This window comes from Dendrobates tinctorius, unplaced genomic scaffold (genome assembly GCF_039654945.1).
Source record: "Dendrobates tinctorius isolate UK_male_01 unplaced genomic scaffold, ASM3965494v1 ptg000011l, whole genome shotgun sequence".
NCBI classification, from domain to species: domain Eukaryota; kingdom Metazoa; phylum Chordata; class Amphibia; order Anura; family Dendrobatidae; genus Dendrobates; species Dendrobates tinctorius.
In genome coordinates, this window is record NW_027361679.1 from 81,626,699 (window position 1) to 81,651,000 (window position 24,302).

General features: G+C 42.6%; 1 protein-coding gene across 2 annotated transcripts in view; it reads left to right on the forward strand.

Moving 5' to 3' along the window:
- Nucleotides 1-24,302, forward strand: part of MFSD12 (major facilitator superfamily domain containing 12) — a 116,297-nt gene that overhangs the window by 66,165 nt on the left and 25,830 nt on the right. For both annotated transcript variants that reach the window (XM_073543760.1, XM_073543753.1), the window contains exons 4-9: nucleotides 8,232-8,426; nucleotides 8,528-8,620; nucleotides 10,199-10,291; nucleotides 10,372-10,542; nucleotides 11,938-12,032; nucleotides 13,506-13,636. In XM_073543760.1, coding sequence (XP_073399861.1) covers nucleotides 8,232-8,426; nucleotides 8,528-8,620; nucleotides 10,199-10,291; nucleotides 10,372-10,542; nucleotides 11,938-12,032; nucleotides 13,506-13,636 — 778 coding nt within the window. The remainder of the gene's footprint in view (nucleotides 1-8,231; nucleotides 8,427-8,527; nucleotides 8,621-10,198; nucleotides 10,292-10,371; nucleotides 10,543-11,937; nucleotides 12,033-13,505; nucleotides 13,637-24,302) is intronic.

Below are 24,302 nucleotides of genomic sequence, written 5' to 3' on the forward strand. Positions count from 1 at the left end.
ACCGGTAACTGTATTTTTGGGAAGCCCATGACAGCACCCTTAGTTCCCTCCCTTGTTCACGTATAAGGGTGCACCCCTTTAGAGGATTGTTTTCGCGAGTTCACCTTATGTGGGAGATGGTTTAAAAAATTGTAAATAGGATAGGTTGTATATATTGTGTATATGCGGTGTACTAACCATGGTAGCCTCTCAAGCTCTGTAATCCAACTGATGCGTGGGAGAGGTGCCGCCCTTTTTGTATCTGTAGGTTTCCTGTTCCCGAAGGGCGGATCCCCTCTCTCGTGGTGCTGTCATGGGCTTCCGAAAAATACCGTTACCGGTACGTAACTTAATGCTTTCAGCTTTGCCCAACACCTGGTCGTCTAATGGTTAGACGGAGACCTGGAGAAGGGTACAAGCCACAGTGTCTTGCGCCCATTGTGAAATTTGGTGGAGGATTGGTGAATTGGGCAGGTTAATCAAGCCGCATACAAGGTTATCCTCGAAAAAGTTGCTTCCTTCTGCTCAGGCAATGTTCACCAACTCTGAGGACTGTGTTTTCCAGCAGGACAATGCGCCATGCCACACAGCTAGGTCAATCAATGTGTGGATGGAGGACTACCACATCAAATCCCTGTTATGGCCAGCCCAATCTCCAGACCTGAACCCATTGAAAACCTCTGGAATGTAATCAAGAGGATGATGGATAGTCACAAGCCATCAAACGAAGAACTGCTTACACTTTTGTACCAGAAGGGGCATAAGGTCACCAAAAAGCAGTGTGAAACACTGGTGGAAAGCATGCCAAGACGCATGAAAACTGTGATTTAAAAATCATGGTTATTCCACAAAATTGATTTCTGAACTTCCTGATTTAAAAACATTATTGTTTCTAAATGATTATGAACTTGTTTTCTTAGCATTATTTGAGGTCTACAAGCGCTGCATTTTTTGTTATTTTGATCATTTTCTGAAAACAAATAAAAATTTAGTGCAAGGAAATTCGAAGACATGTCAGACATACTGAACATCATGCAGTGGTTTCTTAATTTTTGCCAGAGCAGTATTTGGTATCGCCACATTCAGGCTGTGTGCCCACATTGCGTTTTTTTAAGCGTTTCCGCTGCACTTTTAGATGCATGTTTCTGCTGCGGAAACGCTTAAGCAAAGCATCCCATGGAAACATAATGGAATCCGCACATGTTGTGCTAATGGTGCGTTTTTTTTCCGCTGAGGAAACGCTCAGCAGAAAAAAAATGCAGCACATTCATTTATTTTGCGGAAACTTACACGTTTCCGCATACATTCAATTGTAATGCAAAAACGCATAGGAAAATGCATGCTAAAACTCTTAACAAAAGCTCTTCATAAAACGCCTGCGTTTTTCCCGGGAAGAGGGTGTGCATTTCTTCTCAGGAATATTTTGCATGAAAAAACACTACGTGGGCACATAGCCTTAGGGTGTGTGCACACGTAAGCATTTTTTCGCTTTTTTTTTAAGCATTTTTATCAGCAAAAACGCTTACAAGAAGCATTCCATTCATTTTAATAAATTCTGCACTTTTTGTGCATATTGATGCGTTTTTTCCGTGAAAAAAACGCATCGCGGTACAAAACACAGCATGCTCATTAATTTTGCGGAAAAATCCACATTTCTAACTATTTTCTATGAGACTGGGGACGCGCTGGAAAAAACGCACATTTTTTGGGAAGGAGTCCGGTTTTCAGTCAGGAATTTTCTGCATACGTGGGTACATAGATTGGGCGATTCTGAGGCTATCAAGCTATAAAGGGAATTAATCCAGTTGGGAAACGGCATAGCGAAGAAAGTCAAAACCCCAGAGGTTGTGTGTTGTCGTTTTTTTTTTTTTTTTTTTTTTGTCGCCAAAACAATGCAATAACGGGCGATCAAAATATTGTATCCACACCAAAATGGTATCATTAACCGCTTAGTGATGGAGCCAATTTGCAGCTTAATGACCAGGCCAATTTTTACAATTCTAACCACTGTCACTTTGAGGTTATAACTCTGGAACGCTTTAACGGATCCTACTGATTCTGGGACTGTGGGTTTTGTGGTGTTTTGTTTTTTTTTCTCATGACCTATTTTACTTCATGTTATTGGTAACATTTCTTCGATATGACTTATGTTTATGATAAAAGCGGAAACATGGTAAATTTTGCAATTTTCAAAATCAGAATTATGCCCTTAAATCAGAGTGGTGTCACACTAAATAGTTAATAAATATTTCCCACATGCTTACTTTACATCAGCACAATTTTGGAAACAATTTAATTTTTTTTTCTGTTAGGAAGTTATAAGGGTTAAAAGTTGACCAGCGATTTCTCATTTTTGCAACAAAATGTACAGAACCATTTATTTATTTAAAGGAACCACATCACATTTGAAGTCACTTTGAGGGGTTTACATGACAGAAAATACACATGTGACAGTTCTAAAAACTGCACCCCTCAAGGTGCTCAAAACCACATTCAAGAAGTTAATTAACCCTTTACATGCTTCACAGAAACTGAAGCAATGTGAAGGAAAAAATGAACATTTAACTTTTTTGCACAAACCTTTTACTTCAAAACCATTTTCTTAATTTTCACAAGTGTAAAAAGAGAAACTACAAAATTTGTTGTGCAATATCTCCTGATTATGCCGATACCCCATATGTGAGGGTAAACACTGTTTGGGCGCACGGCAGAGCTCGGAAGGGAAGGAGCACTGTTTGTTTGACTTTTTCAACGCGTAATTGGCTGGAATTGAGATCGAACGCCATGTCTCTTTTGGAGAGCTGAGAAGGATGAATTTCAGCTCACCTTTGGTAAGTTCATAAGAACTGATTGAAAGCTCCGAGCACGGACACATCTCTGCCAAGACGTATGTAGCAGTCCAAAGAAGAAAAGAAAAGTCTGAGTCTAAGAGCACTTGTGCTCGAAACACGTACAGATACCTTGGGAATATCCCCATGCAGTAATCCAATATGTTTGCTGTCATTTGATCACAAGCAGCTATGAATCTGTTTTTATCCATGATTCAATAAAAGTTTCTGGATTTTATCTCCTGGAGCTGGACTTTTCTTCTTTGGTCTTTTTTGGAGAGCCCCTGATGTGCCTAAACAGTGGAAATCTCCCAAATAGAACTCCAACCCTAAACCCAACTCTAACTGTAATCCCAACCATAACCCTAGAACTAACAATCGCTTTAGCCCAGATTGTTTTAGCCCAACACTATCACTAATGGGGGAAAAATGGAAATATATTTTTATTTCCTTATTTATTTTATTTTTTATTTTTTTTATTTGGTCACTGATCGACCCTATCGCAATGATCAATGAACAAATAGGAAACATTTCCTATTGGTGCCGGCCAGCAGATCTTGGCAGGCTCACTGCACATGTGCCCGCAATTTTCTCCCGGACCCCGGAGGTTACCTCGGGGGACCCTATTTCTCTCCTGTGATGTGCGATCACATCAGAGGAAAGAAAAATTAAATGGCAAATCAGACTTTTTTTTTTTTTTTTTTTTTTTTTTTTTCTGCGGTCACTGTTATACTGTTAACAGGGATCGCAACACTGGGGTCAGTAAAAACGACCCGGATCATGTTCTCTGGGGTCTCGGCTGTCGGGGGTAGCCAAGACCCCAGAGAACATTCGGCGCATTTTCAGACTCTGGGGGCGCTATAACCTTAAACTTCATCGCCGTTAAAAAGCAGTGCTGTGGTTTAAGTACCCTTAACTGCTGCCGTGAATAGGCATATTGGCGGTTGTTAGGGGATTAAAAACAGCTCTGCATGCAAAAAATAAACCCTCACCGGCTCCACATCACGAAAAACAAATGCTACGGGTCTTGGAAAATGCCGCAATTTTTTTTTTTTTTTTATAACAAACTTTGCATCTTTTTGATTCACCACTTAAAAAAAAAAAAAAAAAGAAATTGGACATGTTTGGTGTGCATGAACTCATAATGACCTGGAGAATCTTAATGGCGGGTCAGTTTTAGCATTTGGGGAACATGGTAGAAAAAAAGTGTGCTTTCACTTTTTTGCAATTTCACAACACTTGGAATTTTTTTTGCCCGTTTTCGAGTACACCATATATTAAGACCAATGGTGTCTATCAAAAGTACAACTTGTCCTGCAAAAAACAAGCCCTCACGTGGCCATATTGATGGATAAATTAAGCTATGGCTCTGGAAAGAAGGGGTTCAAAAGGGCTGTCATGAAGGGGTTAAAAATTGAAGGAGGTCCAATACTGGCCCCTGATGTACACCACTGTTAACTGTGACCAAAATAGTATGTCCCTTAATAAACTTTTTGATCAAGCTATTGGTTACTCAGTTGCACAAACTTTCCTCTAGTCCCATTTCTCTCATTTTATGTAACCATTTGTGGCACTGTAAAGAGGTGACGGGGACCCTCCTATGCTTCCCTTTCTCTGGTCTATTTATTGTGTGTGGTTTCCTAATGTTCATTATTGTGACTGTATTTGATGTTTGATGTGTTGTAATGTAAATGTACCATGTGTCCTATGGAGGATTAGGGATAGAATAGGAACTAGCAGTATAGGACAATAGTGGGGTTAGAACAGATGGGCATATTAGAGAGAGGGTTTATGAGTGTTAGTTTAGGTACAGGCAGCATAGGGGTTTTCCCAGGGGGGAGGAGTTAAGGCCCTTTTACATTTAGCGATGCACCAGCGATCCGACCAGCGATCCGACCCGGTCAGGATCGCTGGTGCATCGCTAAATGATCGCTAGTGAGCTTTCATACAGAAAGATCTCACAGCGATGCAGCAGCGACGCAGCGCACGATACTTACCATTCACACACAGCGATCCTGGCGTCCTCCCGCCCGCCTCCACGCGTCGCTCGTCGTCTCAGCAGGAAGCGCCCGACGAGAAATGGAGCTGGACATTCTCGCGCGATCAGCGATAACCAGCGGGGGAGCCGGTCGCTGGTAAGTATCACACATAGCGATATCGCTAGCAATATCGCTATAACGTCACAAAACCAGTGACGTTTTAGCGATATTGCTAGCGATATCGCTTGGTGTAAAACCCACTTTAGAGCAGTGCAGAGCAATCGAATATAGGAGATACTTCCTGGTTAGTCAGCAGAGCCTGGACAGCCTTGCCAGGGCGGCATGGAGTAAGGAGCAGCAGTGAGAGTGTCTGCCAGTCGTGGGGCTAAAGCTGCTACAGCAGGGAGGGGCACCAGGCTGAGTCATGCAGGCGTTCACCTGCAAAGACCAGGACCGTTCCAAGAAGGATCTGGGGTCTACGACCGGGGCAGATGAAGCTGAGTGGCGAACCTGGCACCTCTTCTGTTGAAGCTGAACCAGGGGATGATAGGAAGCTGGTGGAACTGAAGACACGGATGGGACAGGGATTGTACAGAAGCGAGGCAGGAATTGCCAGAAGAGAGTTATCAGGAATAATAGAGGCTGCCCGGAAGGCAGAAAAAGCTAGAGAGATGCTTCTCTGCGTACACTGTACTGAATGTGTGATGAATACCCATCTGCTCAGTAAAGTTGAACTGCTGGAAAAGAGTTATGTCTTTGAGATGGTTTGTGAAGCTTGGGAATGCGGAGCTGGAGTGACAGAAGCAGAGGGGACGCTGACAGTGAACGTAAGTGTACTGCTGCACATGCAGCAGAAGGGACATTGTATTTTCTGTGGGGCGCCAGGGTGTGGGAACCGTACAGCCTGTTGCCACGACTACCACCCTGGCTGCCTTACAGCACCATATCGAATGCCTTTGAATAGTCCAGATAGACAACTTTCACAAGCTTAACCAGGTCTAGCTTGGAACTTTTTGTCCTTGTAAAAACTTTATCAGATTAGTGTGACAAGACTGATCCCTCATAAACCCATGTTGATATTGGATAATTTATAGTGATGAGCAAAGGATAAGGAGGACTACCTCCTGGTGGTGCTGTCATGATGGACTCTTGGAAACGTCATTACCGCTAGGACTAATTCCTACTATTCTGCCTCATGTTATTTGCTTTGGCCATGGAGTAGTTTTAAAACTGTGCAGCACTTCTAGTCACCAGAAGAGGTGGCCCTCCAATCAACACTCTGTAAATATGACTGACTTGCCTGTCTTTGTCCTGGACAGTACCCACTTTAAATCAATTCTGACAGACATCAATCTGTTGCGTCCCTGATCTATCTGCCGTCCTCATCCCATGAGTTACTAACTGAATAGTGGAATTTCTCCAGAAGGAACATCTTGACCCTGGAAAGGGATCCTGCCATTCAGAAATGTTCTTTCGCTATACATCTAGTGGGTATCCTAGAATCGAATCTTGATGGCATCCATATTCCAACAGTCTCCCACAGTTTGGCTAGAATTTGATATGCTTTGCCATGTACAGTGGGTGTTTTGGACGTACTAAGAGGTCAGCTCAGTTAAACCTTATGCATAGGTGGACACTGAGAAAAGGGCCCATGTGCAAGGATTGATAGGCCCCTTCCTATTAAAGGGGTCTTTCATTTTCACTTTTTTTTTTTTTGGTGCTCATTTTCTCCTGGTCCAGTGCTATCTCTCTAACGCTGCAACCTGTAAACATAGTTGGAGCAATAGCGCTGTCACACGTGACCACTTTAGCCAGTCACAGAGCTCGGCAACTACCTTGGAATGACTGCTGAGCTCAGTGGTTAGATCCAGTACTCGCGTGTTCTAATCAGACATCATGGCTACAACCTGAAATCAAAGACAAGTGCAGTAGCAAAGAGGAATTCCTGACCCCCCCCCCCCAGGATTTTTATTTTTCCTTAGCATAAGCTTTAGGGCATTAAAAAATGAAAACAGGAAACCCCTTTAAGTAACATTATTTGACACACACAAGTCATGTCATATAAGTAAAAAGTACACTGTCGCATCAGTACAGCGCACACATTCAGTGCAGTACACACCTCATAAACATCACACCAGCGCATGCATGACACGCAATGAACACATGACTCAGACAAACACACATGCACAAACTACATCATAAACAAGTCAGTCACACTATCAATATTTGTCACACATTTTACAGTGGGGAAATAAGTATTTGATTCTCTGCTCATTTTTGTAAGGTTTCCCACCTACAAAGAATGGAGAGGTCTGTATTTATCGTAGGTACACTTCAACTGTGAGAGAATCTAAAACTATAAACCAGGAAATTATATTGTATGATTTTTACATAATTAAATTGCATTTTATTTCATGAAATAACTTGATCACCTACCAACCAGCAAGAATTCTGCTATCACAGACCTGTTAGATTTTGATACAAAATCGGCAGTGTATCCTACTTATTTTCCCCACTGTACACAGGCACAAACATATCAGATATACAAGGGGCACATGCATATATACGCATACCACATATACAGTCAGATACATATACTCTACACACAGGCACACATACTATATATACAGAGGCAAACGCATTACTGTATATAGACACAGGCACATGCACGTATATACAGTAGAAGCAGCACAGGTTGACTAGAAAGAATAGATTCAACTAGTATAATTACTTCTGTTTCCTCATAAGTTGCAGAAGACCCCATGGACTTTGTGTAGCTGGAAGATCTCCATCTTCCTGTTGTCCCCCTCAGCCCTCCTATCCTGCAGGCCTGTTGTAGTCATTGGCTGCAGCCTTCATCCTCTCCTGAGCAGGGAGCCCCGGCCATCTTCTCCCCCACTCTCACTCAGGTGGAGGAGCGGAGCTGTCCAACTGGTTCCTGGGTGCATTGATATCTTCGGCAGCTTCTGGTGCGAGCCAGTGAGACCTCCGGACATATACAGAGCTCACCTTTTTGAGATGACCCCTCCTCCCTCTGGGCCCTAATGCATCAGCAATATCTCCGCCCCTGACCTTGTGTATACCTGCTGCCTCTTCTTCTCCCCAGGATTCTTGGGCAGTTCAAGAAAGAAGTCATGCCAACAATCCTATTGGCCTCAAGCTGGTTTATTCAGACTTGGTACACAGACATCTTCTAGCATCGGCTCCTTAGGGATCAGTCGTCCAGGTTGATGAAATCCGAAGCGTAAGGCCAGGGTCCAACTAGCCAATCACATCTGATGCGAGAGCTAACACTCTGCTGGGAGCCAGAAAAAATTTGCACCCAATGTAGACACCATATTAGTTATGTAAAATCAAGTGGATTAGATCTACCTTGAATACCACTTCATAGGCTCTACAATCTGTGTGGAAAATCTTATATAAACGTTTGTTTTCTGTATTGCAGACTTTGGCCCTCATTGTAGTGGGCACTGGGGCATTGTTTTCTCTATTATTCCACATTGGAACAAAGGAGAATTCACATTTTCAACGCCTTCCAGAAACAGATGATGACAATGGAGATCATCACAAGCCACTTTCCAGCTCTCCTGAGCCGTTGCTTCTGTGGAAACACTGGCTCGTAGAACCTTCTTTCTATCAGGTAAATAATCTGAACTGTGAGTATATGAATGGAGTGGTGGCAGTGATCATGTATTTATGAAGGGTTTTATTGCATCTTTTCACCCAACTTGTTGCTTTCAGGTGGCTCTTTTATATATGTGCACTCGACTCATAGTAAATTTGGCACAAACCTATATAGCCGTCTACTTGACCTATTCCTTGCATCTTCCAAAGGTGAGATCTTTTTCATATTTATTATCGCATACTCTAGAGTAAGAGCTTTTCAACTTTCTTAAGCATTATCCAAAGATCCTAACGGCATGTAGAGAGTTATCCTGTAGTTTGCCCTTTCATGACAACTAATGAGCTGCTCAGCTCATCTGTGGCACAAAAACATTCACATTTGTGGTGCAAAAGTCTGGAAAACTGTAGCACCTGAAACTAGTAAGTACAGTTTCCAGTGAATGGCGTTTATTCTTGAACTTTGACTTGTACATAGGAAGCTGGCCACTTCTCCCTGTTTTGTTTTGTCAACCTTCATATATCCTTCCTGAAAGCTGTGGACAGCGGAAATTGTTTGTTCCTGTTAGCATATTACTAGTAATTTACTAATGAGTATGCACTGTCATAGTATGACATCTACTACATATTTTGAACTAAAGGTACTTGTGCTTATCTGATCCGGTGTGTTTTCGTATGCATGTTCTAGTGCCTATGCTTATTCCATTTCCTTGCGTAAAAGCCCTCTTAATGGAATTCCCCCCCCAAATACCCTTACAATGCACAAATTCTTTAGCATGTATATTTTTTATTTTTCTTCCTGCAAGTGCGTACACCTTAAATGACAAAATTGCTCTGGTGATTGTAACGTAATTTATTTCTCCCTGCTGCTACATTACTCCCAAATCTTAGAGGCTCTTTTTTTAAAATGCTCACCCATCAGTTTTATCCTCCTAATATATTGCAGTACTTACAACTGCTCATTTTGCTTTTCTACACATTAAATTCTCTCTGTTCTATATAAAAGCAGGAATGTTTGCAGTGACTCATACAGGGAATACTGACTTCCTGTTTCTACATAGTTTGGGAGGCATCAGCTAGTCAGTTTTTAGTCACCTGATGTAATAGACCTAATGGGAAAACAGAAGAATTAGCTCGGTAGAAAGGTAAAATGAGCAATTGGAAAAACACAGTCCTGTATAATATGACTGCAATATTTTAAGAGAATGAAAACTTTGATGTGAGGCGTGCTTCTTTAATTGACAACCAGGGATATGTCACTATAATTTGACAATGGACATGTCTTTGAGAGATGGAGCAACTAATTGTTAAGCTATTCTTCCCTTTTTTTTTTTACATGAATGGGACAACACAGAATAGAGAAATATATCTCTAATTTATATTGAGTATATTTGTTTTTTACTCATTGTTGAAGTAAATTGAGATGTGCCACCATCTTTTCAAGAAGTATCATTTCTCCTTGCGGAGAATGGCATGCTAAGCATGTCGAGGTGAGGAAACTTAAAACCGCAATGCTCCTCTGGGAAATATGCTACTTAAAGGATTTCTACTTCCAATAGGTGGCACTAGAGTTCTAGTCCTCTTCCTCTCTGAAGAGATAATTTGCATAATTACCATCTTTTCATTCACAGTGAGTTGGGGCCCTGGTCTTGAAATTGGCTCCCTTCCTGTGTATGTGCCATACATATCCAAGATGGGAATAATAACTTGGCCAAAATGTGCCATTCTTTATTTGAAATGATGGTAGCAGTTCTTTATCTTGCATATATATATTTTCTTTCTCTTTAATAGAACTACATTGCTACAATTCCACTGGTCATGTATGTGAGTGGGTTTGTTTCCTCATTCCTTATGAAGCCAATCAACAAATATATTGGACGCAATGTGAGTTTAAGTCTTATCAGAAAATAACATGTTTTATTTCCGTTGCATTTTGTGAACCTTTTCACTTTTCTCCTCTCTAGATCACATATTTTATAGGTCTCCTGGCCATTGCTGCTTTTTCTGCCTGGGTAGCGCTTGATCCTGAGCTCAGTGTAGCAGTGTATGGAGCTGCAGTTATTTTGGGATCTGGGTCTGCTACAATCCTGGTCACATCTCTATCCATGACTGCTGATCTCATTGGACCCCACTCTGTAAGTATAGTTCAATGTCTGTATTCTGCAGTAAATATTTTATCCATTAGATGGAAATGATGAGCTGTAAATGCAGAGCCAAAGCATGAGTTGGGTCTATAGATTGCACAACATGGACATAATTAAAAGGAATTATCTAGGACTTTGCTTATACTTTTGTATGGAGCCAAGAACTTACAGGTAAGTAGTTGCTAACTAGATCTGATGGCTCAGGCAGTGACTCTCTGGCTTCTGTTGACGTGATGGCAGTAGAGCAGGCTGGAAGAGAAAGTGTTCAATCAACAGGGCTTCACTACCGACATGTTGATTGACACCCTGCTCTCCATCAGTAAGACATCTCCATAACCGAGTAGAAAAGAAGCTCTGTCGAAGTGACCTTGGTGACAGGAGTGGTCCTTGACAACTAATCTGGCAGATTAGTACCAGGCAGAACAGGAAACTACCTGCCTGGAGGTTCTTGGTCCCATATAAAAAGTTCTGGATAAGTCCTTTTAACTGAACTGTAAAGTCATATTTCTATATCAAGAATATGCACTGTGGTAGATCGGCTCATTCTGCTGCACACTGAGGTAGACACAGGCACACTGTCTCTTTAAATCTTCTGTTGGTTTATTAGACATGTGGCATAAACCAACACAAAGTGACAATAAACACAGCCCTTCAGGCAAAAAACAGGGAAAACAATCAAAATGGTATACAGTATCTGCATCTTTGGGGATCTGAAAGCTCAGGATAATAAATGGTTCAGCAGAGCTGGAAAGAGAAAATCCAGCACTGTGTCCTGGGAAGGAAAAGTTGCACACTCCTGCCTCTGGAGGCCAACTATTTAACCCCCAGACCACACACTTACTTGGGTGGAGATAAGGTGGACACCCACTCTGGCTGTCCACAAAAACTCAGCTCTTAAAATAGCAGTCTAACCCCTCTCGGCACATAATGTGCTGGAGGAAACTTCTAGGCTTCAAATCGCTGAAGTTAATGGCCTCTGTGAAACATATCTTCCCTCCAGCAATTTGACAGACACTCTCACAGCACAAATTTCTTGGGATATGACAATCGCCTGATTTTCCCCTACTGATTATGGCTGTACATGGTATTTGGAGCTATGTAAAAGGAAACTATTCCAACCACTATAAAGATAACTAAAAGGAACACAACATGGAGAATGCACCAATGGTAAATTTTAAAAGCAGCAGTTTGTAACACCAGATAAAATAGGAGCAATAAGGACTCCATGAATCAGCTATGAATTAATCTACATATTCGCAAACAATGGATGGCAGTGTATGAAAGTCAAATTTCTTTTTTTTTTTTTTTTTTTTTTTATTCCTACTTTCCCCCAATTCACACTGAAGTTTGATTTTAAAATACTGTTTGTTTCCTCTGATTCCACAGCACAGTGGAGCCTTTGTGTATGGAGCGATGAGCTTTACCGACAAAGTGGCCAATGGCCTGGCTGTAGTCATTATTCAGTCTTTGCATCCATGCCAGTAAGTATTTCTAGTGTTTTCATCGAACAGGTAATGGCCATGTAGATATACTGTAAATATATTATTTATCATCTAAAAAGAAAAAATTGCTTAATTTTCTAGGCTGGCCATCTCCTAGTTGTGATTGGTCCAAATTTTGCAACTTTTCAAAGCTTTTATGACAGAATTTTGGAAACTGTTTAGATTTTGCTACTTTTGCCGTTTTTCACGCCAGTTTCTCCCAGCTCCAACAAAATGGGTGGAGCAGGGGCAGGACACCACAGGTTGCCTAGTGCATTATCTGTAGCTTTCATACTGCATATATCTCACTCTAGTTATTGGAGTGAGAAGACTCCTGGTATAGCTCAGATGCTCCAGACTTCTGATTCATGGAGAGGAGTGTGCCTCTTTAGGAGTGTCTGACTCCAGCACACCCCCCCCCCCCCCCCCTCATTGAGACTGGTGTGAACCATGCCTGTCTCAATAAATCTGGCCGTTTGGTTGCAGAAATCTAACATATATCTAATTTTCAGGGTGAGCCACTTGTATGAATACACCTAAATAAAATTGGAATGGTTGGTGACCCAGATCGGCACTCTGAATTTGCAGAATGGGCAAAACAAAAACTGGAACAGGACCCTCAGTTTACACAGAACATTATGTTCAGTGATGAGGCAAACTGTTTTGGGTGGGCCATTTATATGGATACACCTAAATAAAATGGGAATGGTGACAGTTTTCTTGTGTAGGGCGTCTTGCATTGAAATCTGCTGCAATGACCCGGGTACTGTGTTCAGACATCAACACAATTTCTATCCGCTCCTCGCGTATTAACCTCTGCGACATGTCAATGGCTGTAAACAAAGAGAAACTTTTAAATACCTCATGAAAGAAAGTTCTGTTAAAACCAAGCACACCATTGTTTTTCTTGTGAAATACTCAATAGTTTGATATGTCACATGACCCTCTTCCCATTAGGGAAAAAACTAAAGTTGGATCCAAAATGGCCAACTTCAAAATGGCCACCATGGTCACCACACATCTTGAAAAGTTTCCCCCCTCCCATATACTAATGTGCCACAAGCAGGAAGTTGCTATCACCAGCCATTCCCAACTTATTTAGGTGTATCCATATAAGTGGCCAACCCTGTATATGTAATGCAAGAGAATATGGAAAGATTCTCCAAACTTCAAAAGTGCATGAGGCAAACTGTTTGCATGAGTGCAAAAGTGCATGAGGCAAAGTGGACAAAAGCGAATTAGCTGCTGCCAGTCATCACCAGCTGCTTACCTTCAGTAAAAAGATTACTGGTTAATCTTGTCGAAATTGACAGTCTATATTTTAAGAATGTAATTTGTTTTGTGTTTTGTTTTTTTTTGTTTTTTTTTTCCCATAAGAGATATCTAAGCCCACTCTCCTTTAAAAATAAGTCCTACTTTGAGCTTGATAAGTAATTCTTGGTACAATCTGACGGTTTATTTTTCTTCCCTTAGGACTGAGTACTGTTGTCCAGCCTGTACTTCATTCTATCACTGGGTAATGGTGACCATAACTGGAGCTGTCGCTCTAGTGGCTGCTCTGTCACTGAGCTCCATAATGATCTGGCCTATAAATGTGCGGTTTTGTAAGTACATCTTATGAACTCTTTTGACATTTGAACTAATACTTTTTTCCCCACTGAGTGTAAAATATTTGATACTCTGCAGATTTTGCAAGTTTTCCCACCTACAAAGAAGGAAGGGGTCTGTAAGTTTTATCGTAGGTGCTCTTCAACTGTGAGACAGTCTAAAAAATAGAAAACAAAGTCACATTATTACTTATTTGATGCGATAAAATGCAATTTCATGAAGTATTTGATCACCTACCAACCACCAAGAATGGCTTTCACAGACCTTAGTTTTTTTTTTTTTAAAAGCCCTCCTACTTTGCAATGATTACCTGTATAAGGCTGTGTGCCCACGTAGCGATTTTTAAGCGTTTTTGCCGCGATTTTCGGCACGAAAACGTTTAAAAATCGTGTACAGAACGCACCCCATGCATTCCTATGGCGTTCCGCACATGCTGTGCTAATGCTGCGCTTTTTTCCGCGGCAGAATCGCATCGCGGAAAAAATCACAACATGCTCATTCTTTTGTGTGGAATCGCAAAGAATTGCCTCGATTCCGCACCCATAAGAATGCATGAGAATCGCTTACTTCCCGCATGTGGCTATGCCCACCATGCGGGAAGTTAAGCGTCTCATGTGCGGTTGGTACCCACGGTGTGGAGGAGAGGAGACTGTCCTCCAGGCCCTGGGTACCATACCCCTGTAAAAAAAGAATAAAAAATCGGGGTATATTTACCTTCCGTCATCCCGCGCTGCATTCCCGGGCCACAGCGTTCCCAGTAATGCCTTGCGGCACGGTCCAGTGATGTAGCCTCGCGTGACTCTAGCAGTCTCGTGAGATTGCTATAGCAACGCGAGACTGTCATCACAGGTCTGGCAAGGCATTACTGGGAACGCTGTGGCCCGGGAATGCAGCACGGGACGCCGGAAGGTAAATATACCTCGATTTTAGCATTTTAACATCCTATCTTTTACTATTGATGCCGCATAGGCAGCCTCAATAGTAAAAACCTGGTCACACTTGTCAAACACTATGTCTGACGAGTGTGACCAACCTGGTTAATGACCTGAAGAGTGCTGGGACCACTGTCTCAGACATTAGTTAGTAACACTATGCCATCATGGACTAAAATCCTGCAGGGCATGCAGGGTTCCCCTGCTCACGTCAGCACATGTCCAGGCCCATTTGTAGTTTGCTATTGACTGTCTGGATGATCCCAAGAAGGCATGGAAGAAGGTCATGTGGTCAGATGAGACCAAAATAGAACTTTTTGGTATCAACTCCACTTGCCGTGTTTGTGGGAAGGAGTACAACCCCCAAAACACTGTCCCAACTATGAAACATGGTTGGGAAAAACTCATACTTGGGGGTGGGGGTCATGTATCAGGAGATTTTGGCCAACAACCTCCTCAGTAAGAGCAATAAAGATGGGTTGTGACTGGGTGTTCCAGCATGACAGTGACCCGAAACACACAGCCAGGGCAACTAAGGAGTGGCTCTATAAGAAGCATTTCAAGGTCCTGGAGGGGCCTAACCAGTCTCCAGATCTGAAAATAGAAAATCTTTGGATGGAGCTGAAACTCGGTGTTGCCCAGCGAGAGCTCCGAAACCTGAAAGGCCTGGAGAAGATCTGTATGGAGGAGTGGGCCAAAATCCCTGCTGCAGTGTGTGCAAACTTGGTCAAGAACTACAAGAAACATCTGACCTCTGTAATTGCAAACAAAGGTTTCAGTACCAAATATTAAGTTCTGTTTTTCTATTGTATCAAATACTCATTTCCTGCAATAAAATGCAAATTATGTAAAAAAAAAAAAAAAAAAATCATAGTGTGATTTTTCTGTTTATTTTTAGATTCTCTCTGAAGTGTGCCTACAATAGAAAATTACAGACCTGTCCACTTTTTTTTTTTTTTTCGTGTAGGTCGGAAAATGTGCAAATCGGCAGTGTATTAAATGCCCATTTTCCCCAGTATGTATGTAATGTTTCACTTGGTCTAGGTGTCCGGTAATTTAGTAATCCGATTGTAGCTTGAAATCTTGGTCAGTGGAGATTCACTGACATGATCAGGGCTAATATTTGTTATCTCTGCTGTTGGTTAATGTCTAGTCTTGCATGTTAGACCTCATTCAGAAATCTGTGAATCATGGACATGGTCTAGCCATGGCTAAAACATGTAACAATCACTCTTTGGTGCTATACACCTGTCGTGAGTTTTTTTTTTTTTTTTTTTTTAAATTCCCACAGTAGAAAATTCACTGACAACTGAATGGAGTCTTGACAGGCTATAGTTTGCTGCCTTTGATATGTTGCAGATTTTCTACAATTGATAGGCAACTGACACTTAATGGGGACTCTGGTGTGGTCTGTGATTTCCTGAGAGCTGTATATTAAACATATAAGAACCTATGGGAGTAAATATCATAAGATCACCTACAAAAAATACTCCCCTATGGAGCATAATCATCAAATATCTATATCTTTATTTCAACAAAAAGATAAACCGTTAAAGGAGATATATTACAGAATGAAGAAACTGGTATATGAATGAATATTACATGAAATGTTGTGAAAAATGGCTTGCTCATCTGGAGTGCAGACATGCATGCACACCCAAATGGTGGTCAAAAAGAAATGAAACAAATATAATGCAATAGTACTGCCTAGTGGTGTTGGAAAGTATAAAGAGTGACAGTATTAGGGATATATGCCTACATATGTGTCCGTTACAACAGTTTTATTTTGACTTGATCCACATGCTAAGGAAAGTGCCAGTGCTACTATGAAATTAAGTATGTATACACCAAATTGAGGCTCAAACCGAGCCCTGAATAGAACAGGAGCATTAACCCTTAAATTTAAATATCAAAAATTTAGTAATCAAACATAAAAATATTTGCATAATTAAGTTACAAAGTACAGAAACAAATATTAATGACAAACTGGCTCCATATCATTTTGTCGTTAATATTTTTCTGTACTTTGTAACTTAATTATGCAAATGTTTTTGATGCATTTTTGATATTTAAATCTAAGGGTTAATGCTCATGTTCTATTCGGGGCTCGGTTTGAGCCTCATCTTGGTGTATACATTCTGTGACTGGTGAGCTTATAGTTATATTTACTTGGCAATTTTAAGGTGATTTAATATGAAATGAAGTATATGAAGTGCAAATGCATATTGGTGAGCCTCCAAAACGTGGTCAGACAAGCAGCTCCCCAGCATAAGTAGCATAAAATCTTCTGAGGAAGATATCAGCGAAACGTACTGTACGTTAGAGAGTTCATGCTGGTAACTATACTTTATGTACTACCGAAATGTTTTGTATGCTCCTCATGTTGGGGAGATGCTTATCTGACCACGTTTTTGGAGGCTCACCAATAATCCTTTCCACTTTCTATACCTCATTTCATAGTAGCACTGGCACTTTCCTTAGCATTTGGATCCATTCAAAATAAATAGTTGTATATGGACACATGTATATAGGCATATCCCTAATACTGTCATGCTCTATACTTTTCAACACCACTAGGTGGTACTATTACATTATAGTCTCCTTCCCTACATTACTGTCTCCTTCCCACCATCCTGTAGCATGTAAGCCTGAAAGGGCAGGGTCCTCTCTCCCCTCTGTATCAGTCTGTGATTGTTAGTTTGTTTACTGTAAGTGAGATCTGTAATTTGTATGTAACCCCTTCTCATGTACAGCACCATGGAATCAATGGCGCTATATAAATTTCTTTATGAGCACTATTTGGTTATGTGTGTCTGTACTCCCCATGGATCAAGCTATTTTACACACTTCTAACAATTCATGCAATGTTGATTTGTATACCAGTTTCTTCATTCTGTAATGCAATCTCCTTTTTAACGGTTTATCTTTGAAATAAAGATGTGTTGTTTTTTTTTTGTTTTCAAATAGGAGTAATTTTTCTAGGTTGTCTTAATGAGCATATAATATGTATTTTTAGCAGAGGAAAACCCCCTTTCAGTGCTTACAAAAAGTCTGCATCTGTGGTTTGTTTTCTATGTGGGCCTCTTGTCCTTTGCGGTCTGTACACGAGCAGTGTAATCTGTTAGCGATCCTGTGAATGCTGCAGTTGAATGGGAGCCTATGTTGCATTGTGCCCAGTCAGAGCACGAGTCTGTGCTGACTGTTAAAGGCTGCATACACAATATATAGCAGTCAGAAGTCTCTGCTGGTTGTTTCTGTGTTGCTCTAAGAAAATTTACCAGAGGGGGGAAAAAAGATCAGCAGTCCAAAATCAGACCGTTAAATTCTCATCCAGGAGAGAGTCCGCGGTCCCCTTAAACATTTACTCATGGTTAAGCCCCCGATGTTCTGTTTAGGGTCCTTAAGCAGTTGCCTTTCCCTGAAGCCTGGGCCATTCATCAGACAAACTCATCCTTGATATTTAGTACCAGTGACTTTGATCTTAAAAAGTACTCCATGGAGATTAAGATATGTCCAGGAGAAGACTTGTTGCTAGTAGCTACTATACAGTGGAGCAGCCTCAGCGCTTCCCTCCTCTCTGGGACATAATGCCACATCATGGGGCATTGCCAACCACTGCATAACATCTTCCATGCAGTCTGAGATTCGGGGGTGTAGCCAGCTGCAGTCATTAGATCTGTGTGCTGCAATGCTCTACCCCCTCCAGTTTCCACTCTGGATCCATGAATGCTAATTTCACAGCTACTTTATTACTTGTCCAGGAAAATGGAGGGAGCGATGACTAATAAAACAAGCTGTAATTGCCTTCTATGCCAGCCATCATGGTGCATAATGTGAACTGTTGCGTAACAGGCGAGGAGCAGAGGCAGAGCGCTGACCCACATGTCAGGATTTGTGCTGCACTGCCATGGCTTATTCTGCATTTCACATTCCCGATCCGCATTAGAAACACTTCAGATGTTGGCTTTATAGTTTCAGAAGGTATGTTCATCAGATTAATGATCTTTTTTCTTTTTAAAAGGGGTACTCCAGGTAGAGGAGTCTATAAGTTGATATGTGCTAGCTTGAAAGTGCAGTTCTGTTTGTGTTCTTTTTTTTTTTTTTTTTTTGTTCCCTTCTTGATGAAGCTAAACTATGCATTGTTGTGCGCTTGCTTTCCTATAGTTTGTTGCTTTTGCTTTTTTTTTTTTTTTTGTTTAGCTACGGAGCCACATCCAGCATTAAGGTGACCATACATGTTAGGAATTGGTGGCTGATTGAACAAATATTTTTCTGATCAATTGGCGTTTTGCAACTGTAGCCATACTGCTCTTTATAGATTGTGGTCTTGATGCACACAAGATGGCTGTCTCCAAAAATAACTTGTCAGAACAACATCACTCAAACTTCCCCATACTTGTGAGCGCTGTCACAAGTGCTCCATTTTCAATGGAGAAAGGGGGGAAAAATACCTGCTGCCAGTCACATCATGGTGGCAGCTAACATGGTGGCAGCTAATATCTGGAAAAAGGATCTATCTGTTAACCCCTTCGCATCGGAGCCCATTTTTGTTGTTGTGTTTCTTTTTCACTCCCCTTCCTCCAAGTGCTAAATTCCAAATGCAGTGAAACTGCAAGGACCATGCAATCCCACACTTGTTTTGTTATTTTTCACCATGTTCACTAAATGCTAAACTGACCTGTCATTATGATTTTCCAGGTCATTATGACTTCATAGATAAAAATGAACCTAGACATGTTTGGTGTCCAAACTTTGTTAAAAAAAAAAAAAAAAAAAAATTGCGCCATTTTCCGATACCCGTAGCGTCTCCATTTTTCGTGATCTGGGGTTGGGTAAGGGCTTATTTTTTGTGTGCCGAGCTGACGTTTTTAGTGATACTGTTTTGGTGCAGATACGTTCTTTTGATCGCCGTTATTGCATTTTAACACAATGTCGAGGCAACCAAAAAAAAGGAATTATGGCGTTGTTAAACTTTTTTTTTTTTTTTTCTAGCTATGCCAATTAGCGATCGGGTTTAAATTTATTTTTTATTTTTTTTTTTATTTATAGTTTTATCCTGAATGGGGCCACGTGGGAGGGGTGACTTGAACTTTTACATATTTTTCTTTGTAATGTTTAAAATCTGCTCTGCTACATACAGGTGAAGCTCAGATCGTTTCTATGTTGCAGAATTAGACTTGCTATGAGCGCCGACCACCGAATGACGCTCATAGCAATCCGGCATCAACAACCATAGAGATCTAAAGGACACCTCTGGTTGTCATGCCGACACACCGGTGACCCGGGTCACGGGTGAGCGTATTTCCGGCCCGATAGCCGGAAGCGCTTGTTAAATGCCACTGTCAGTTTGACAGCGGCATTTAACTAGTTAATAGCCCCGGGTGGATCGCGATTCCGCCAGCGGCTATTGCGGGCACATGTCAGCTATTCAAAACAGCTGACATGTCCCGGCTTTGAGGTAGGCTCACTGCCGGAGCCCTCATCAGAAAGGGAGATATGCGCTGTACTGGTACGGCGCATGTCGGAAAGGGGTTAAGTGTCTGCTGAATGAAATGATTAAAGGATTGGCTGCTGAAACTTTGTCTGAAGAGAAGGCCTCATACACAGTACATTCTCCTGTCCCGTTACAATTACTGGTTCACTAACTTTTCTCTATGCATAGATATACAGTATTTGCGGAAGGGAGTGTGGCCTTTTGCACTGTATCTTCTGAAAATTGCACAAGACTACAGGTGCAGTCACACTTAGCGATGTACCAGCGATCCCAGCCAGCGATATGACGCGGTCAGGATCGCTGGTACATCACTAAGTGGTCGCTAGTGAGCTGCCACACAGGCAGATCTCACTAGCGACATCGCTGGGGACGGGGGTCGCTACTTACCTGTCACACCAGGCGATCCTGCGTCCTCCCGCCCGGCTCCACGCGTCGCTCATCGTCACAGCAGGAAGCTGACGACGAGAAACAGTCCTGGACGTTCTCGCGCGATGAGCAGCTGGGGAGCGGGTTGTAGGTAAGTATCACACACAGCGATATTGCTATAACGTCACAAGTTATAGCGATATTGCTAGCGATATCGCTTAGTGTGACAGTACCTTAACAATGACTATATGGCTTACAGTTTGACATCCTACATGTTGATGATAATTAAAGGAAATCTGTCACCGGAAGTTGCAGGCCTGGGTCCGGTCCGATGGGCGGTGTTAGTTCTTTCTCCTCCCCATCCGTGACCCCCGTCCGCGATCTTCTCTGGTATTAAAGTAGTTCTCCATAGTTTGTGCGTGCGCAAAGCAATCTTGCTTCGCGCACGCGCAGTTTGCTTTACCCAACTGCGGGCAAAGCTGATGATCATTATTGCACATGCGCCGGTACACTATGTCTTGGAACACAGCAAAATACTTCTGGGACATGGGAACAAGATTGCTTTGCGCACGCGCAAACTATGGAGAACTACTTTAATACCGGAGAAGATTGCGGACGGGGGCCACGGATGGGGTGGAGAAAGAACAAACACCGCCCATCTGACTGGACCCAGGCCATTTACATAGGCCTGCAACTTCCGGTGACAGATTCCCTTTAAATATCTGGTGCTCACCTGACAGCGTAACCACTGACCCTTCTATATACTTGGTTTGTCCATTCTTGCATGCATTCTAAATGGGGAGAGGAGGAAAGCTTCAGGGTTACTGATGTCATGTTGAAACAGACATGTCCAATCATTCATTTTCTTTAAATTGTCGACTGAGCTGTGACCTCTTTGGCAGGTGTGACTAAAATGCATAGGTTTATGGTGGTGCCTTTTGTCTGTCAGCACTGATTAAGAGGTTTTATAGGCCATGATGGGTATGGTAATTACTAAGTATCTCCAGGAGGGATAATGCAGCATTGACCATGTGTTCACATGTCCAGTACTGAGCCATTAAAATGATCCAGCAGCAATCTGTTGACGAATGTTGTGCAGACACTTTATTCGGACTCCCATGACAGCACCACGAGAGAGGGGATCCGCCCTTTAGGAACAGGAAACCTACAGATACAAAAAGGGCGGCACCTCTCCCACGCATCAGTTGGTTTCCTGTTCCTGAAGGGACGGGATCCTACAGAAGACCAGGATCCCAGGCCGGCCGGCCGATACAGGTAGCGGGGGGGTCTCCTACCTCGGCCTGGTGCGGATCCCTGGAAGACGCCACGGTGGCCCAGGATGGGTAGCACGGCGGTGGCGTAGTCAGCAGGGAGCGGCGTCCGGAGGATGTCCGACTCCAGAATAAAGGCTGCCGCCGGTGAGTATGTTTCCCCCCGGGGGCCCCCGGATCCGGCGGCGCTGGTGCGGTGGCCGGCGCGCTGCGGGGGACGCTGCGACCAGGGAGCGCGGTATCCCGAAGCTCCCGGGCGTCCCGCGTGACTTCCGGTCGGGACCATGTCTGTATGCGATCCCTGGGTGCTGCCGATCCTTCTGGATCTCCTCTACCAGGGGCCAGTCAGCCACCCACAAGTAGCGAGACTCCATTTGACGGCGTGGTCTTTGAAAGGTCACTGTTAGAGGATAGAGGGTTCTCCAAGAAGTTAATTGATACCCTCCTAAAAAGCAGGAAATTGACTACCACTAACATTTATGCTAGGACCTGGAAGCGATTCCTGTCCACCTTTCAGTTTGACGCCAGAGACGGAATTCCCACGAAACATATTCTGGAATTTCTCCAGAAGGGTCTCGAATTGGGTCTCTCCACAAGTACATTAAAAGTACAAGTTTCAGCCTTAGGGGCCTTGTTTGCATGTGATATTGCCAATAACTATTGGGTAGCAAGGTTCATCAAAGCAGCGGCTAGATCGAGACCCATACACAAAGACAGATGTGTACCTTGGGACTTAAATTTAGTCCTTACGGCCTTGACAGAAAAACCATTTGAACCTCTGGATTCGGCCTCATTAAAGATTATATCTCTTAAGGCAGCTTTTCTAGTGGCAATAACATCCGCACGTAGAGTGAGCGACATACAGGCACTTTCCAGATTGCCCCCTTACACAGAGTTCTTACAGGATAGAGTAATCCTAAGGCCAGATCCAGCATACCTTCCCAAGGTAGCATCACAATTTCACAGGACACAAGAGATAGTTCTGCCTTCCTTCCTCCCTAATCCGACCAACCCTAAGGAGCAAAAACTTCAGGCATTAGATATTAGGAGATGCTTACTTAAATATTTAGCAGCCACGGATACTTGGAAGAAGGAGAATGCATTATTCCTATCCTTCCAAGGTCCCAGGAAAGGTTGTAGGGTATCAAAACGCACATTAGCGAGGTGGATTAGGGAGGCTATCTCTCTTGCCTACACAGCAGGTGGAGGTCCGGCTCCGCAGAACCTGAGGGCGCATTCCACTCGTGCCATGGCATCATCTTGGGCAGAAAGATCTGGAGTGTCAATTGATCAGATATGTAAGGCGGCCACCTGGTCATCTCCTTCCACCTTTTTTAACCACTATCGATTAGATATGGGTGCCTCTTCAGATCTCCCCTTCGGGCTAAGGGTGCTGCAGGCTGTAGTCCCGCCCTAAATTAGTTTACATCTCTGTAATTCTCTCGTGGTGCTGTCATGGGAGTCCGAATAAAGTATTAAGTTACGTACCGGTAACGGTATTTTTCGGAAGCCCATGACAGCACCCTTAGTTCCCTCCCTTGTTCACATATAGGGGTGCACTCCTTTAGAAGATTGTCCACAATTTACGGTATGTGGGAGATGGTGTAAAAAAATATATATATATTTCTGCTATATAGGGTAGATAGGTTGTATATATTATATGTTGTGTACTAACCATGGTAGCCTCTCAAGCTCTGTAAACCAACTGATGCGTGGGAGAGGTGCCACCCTTTTTGTATCTGTAGGTTTCCTGTTCCTAAAGGGCGGATCCCCTCTCGTGGTGCTGTCATGGGCTTCCGAAAAATACCCTTACTGGTACGTAACTTAATACTTTCTGTCCACGTGAACAAAAAAACTTTAATCTGCTTTTGTTTAAAAAAAAAAAATAAAAAAAAAATTTAAGTCAATGGAAAACTAGTACTGCGGAGGTCGCTTCCCTTCCTTTGATGTGGGCTCCGGCACTGAGCCCACATCTTTACCGGGACATGTCAGCTGTTTTGAACTTCAGACATGTGCCCGCAATAGGCGCAGGTGGAGTCGTGGCCTATTAACTAGTTACATGCCACTGGCAAACTCTGACAGAGGCATTTAATGCACACTTCCGGCCTTCGGGCCGGAAATGCGCACACCGGTGACCCCTTCACGTGATCGGGGGTCACCGGGGTGTTGGCATAACAACCTGAGGTCTCCTGGAGAGCTCTATGGTTGACAGTGCCAGATTGCTCTGAGCACCACATGGTGGTCGGTGCTCATAGCAATTCAGTAGTTTTTAAAAAAAAAAAAAAAAAAAATAGGTTTAAATCCACCCCCCCTTTCACCCCATTCAAAATAAAACAAGAAAAATAACATCAAGCACACATTTGATATTCCCGCTTTCAGAATCACCTGATATATCAATAAAGGATTAAGCTGATCGCTAAATGGCGTAGCAAGAAAAAAATTCAAAATGCCAGATTTACTTTTTTGTTTGCTGCAACACTGCAATAACAGGCGATCAAAAGAACGTATCTGCACCATAATGGTATCACTAAAAACGTCAGCTCGGCACCCAAAAAATAAGCTCTCAACCGACCCAAGATCACAAAAAATGGAGACACTA